This window comes from Hemisphaericaspora subhashii (genome assembly GCF_019202705.1).
Source record: "Hemisphaericaspora subhashii strain CBS 10753 chromosome Unknown scaffold297, whole genome shotgun sequence".
Classification (NCBI taxonomy): domain Eukaryota; kingdom Fungi; phylum Ascomycota; class Pichiomycetes; order Serinales; family Debaryomycetaceae; genus Hemisphaericaspora; species Hemisphaericaspora subhashii.
The window spans coordinates 1-924 of NW_026057292.1; the positions used below are offsets into that span (position 1 = coordinate 1).

Here is a 924-nt window from a genome sequence, read left to right on the forward strand (position 1 = left end):
AAGGTAGACCATTAGTTGCTATCTTAATAACCGACGCCTTTGGTCTTTTTGCCCTTATTGCGGCTAGTGGTAAACAAGTTGATGCTTTCAATTGGTTATTGGCTCTTTCTGGATTAAGTTCAATCTTCACCTGGATGGCAATTAACTTAAGTCACATCAGATTCAGAAGAGCTATGTCTGCCCAAAACAGATCATTGAATGAATTGCCTTATGTTTCTCAATGTGGATATTGGGGTTCTTATTATGGATTTATTATTAATGTTTTGGTTTTGATTGCACAGTTTTGGATTGCATTATTCCCATTGGGAGGTCCACCAAATGCTTATGATTTCTTTTTGTCATATTTAGGATTGCCAGTTATTATTCTTTCTTGGTTAGGTTATAAGCTTTGGAAAAGAGATTGGACTTTGTTTATTAGAGCAAAAGAAATTGATGTCGATACTGGTAGAGCAAACATTGATATGGATATTTTACAACAGGAATTAGCTGAAGAAAGAGCAAAATTGGCTGAAAAGCCATTCTATGTTAGATGGTATAGATTCTGGTGTTAAGTTGATTTTTTATTATATAAAAGTTTCTGTATTTATTAATGTATTTATGATTGGAGTTTTAGAATCTTATTGTAGTGATCGTATTGGATCATGTGCCTCTTTGGTTAAGGCATGCCATTGGATTGACCAAAGTTTTCCAACGATCTGGGAATCGTTTCTTTCATTTTGTTTGCAGATACACTTTAGCCTACGACAACTCCGTTTGCTTAGGTTTCTATATATTTAAAACTCGCGTGACTAGGTCAGCCAGTCTAGTTACTTCACTTATATGTATTTATGTCTGTAAGATAGATCATCCCGAGGTTTGGAAGTAAGATCCAAGCTTTTCATGCTTCCAGTAGTGTAAAAAAATAATGAGATCCGAATTGAAAAC

General features: G+C 34.6%; 1 protein-coding gene across 1 annotated transcript; it reads left to right on the plus strand. All coding sequences in view use genetic code 12, as the record gives it.

Moving 5' to 3' along the window:
* J8A68_002908 (uncharacterized protein) lies at positions 1 to 551 on the plus strand (the record flags this gene model as incomplete). Its single annotated transcript, XM_049406708.1, has 1 exon — positions 1 to 551. A coding segment is annotated over one exon (551 nt), but the record flags the coding sequence as incomplete, so codon positions are not given.
* Between the last annotated feature and the right edge of the window lie 373 nt (positions 552 to 924).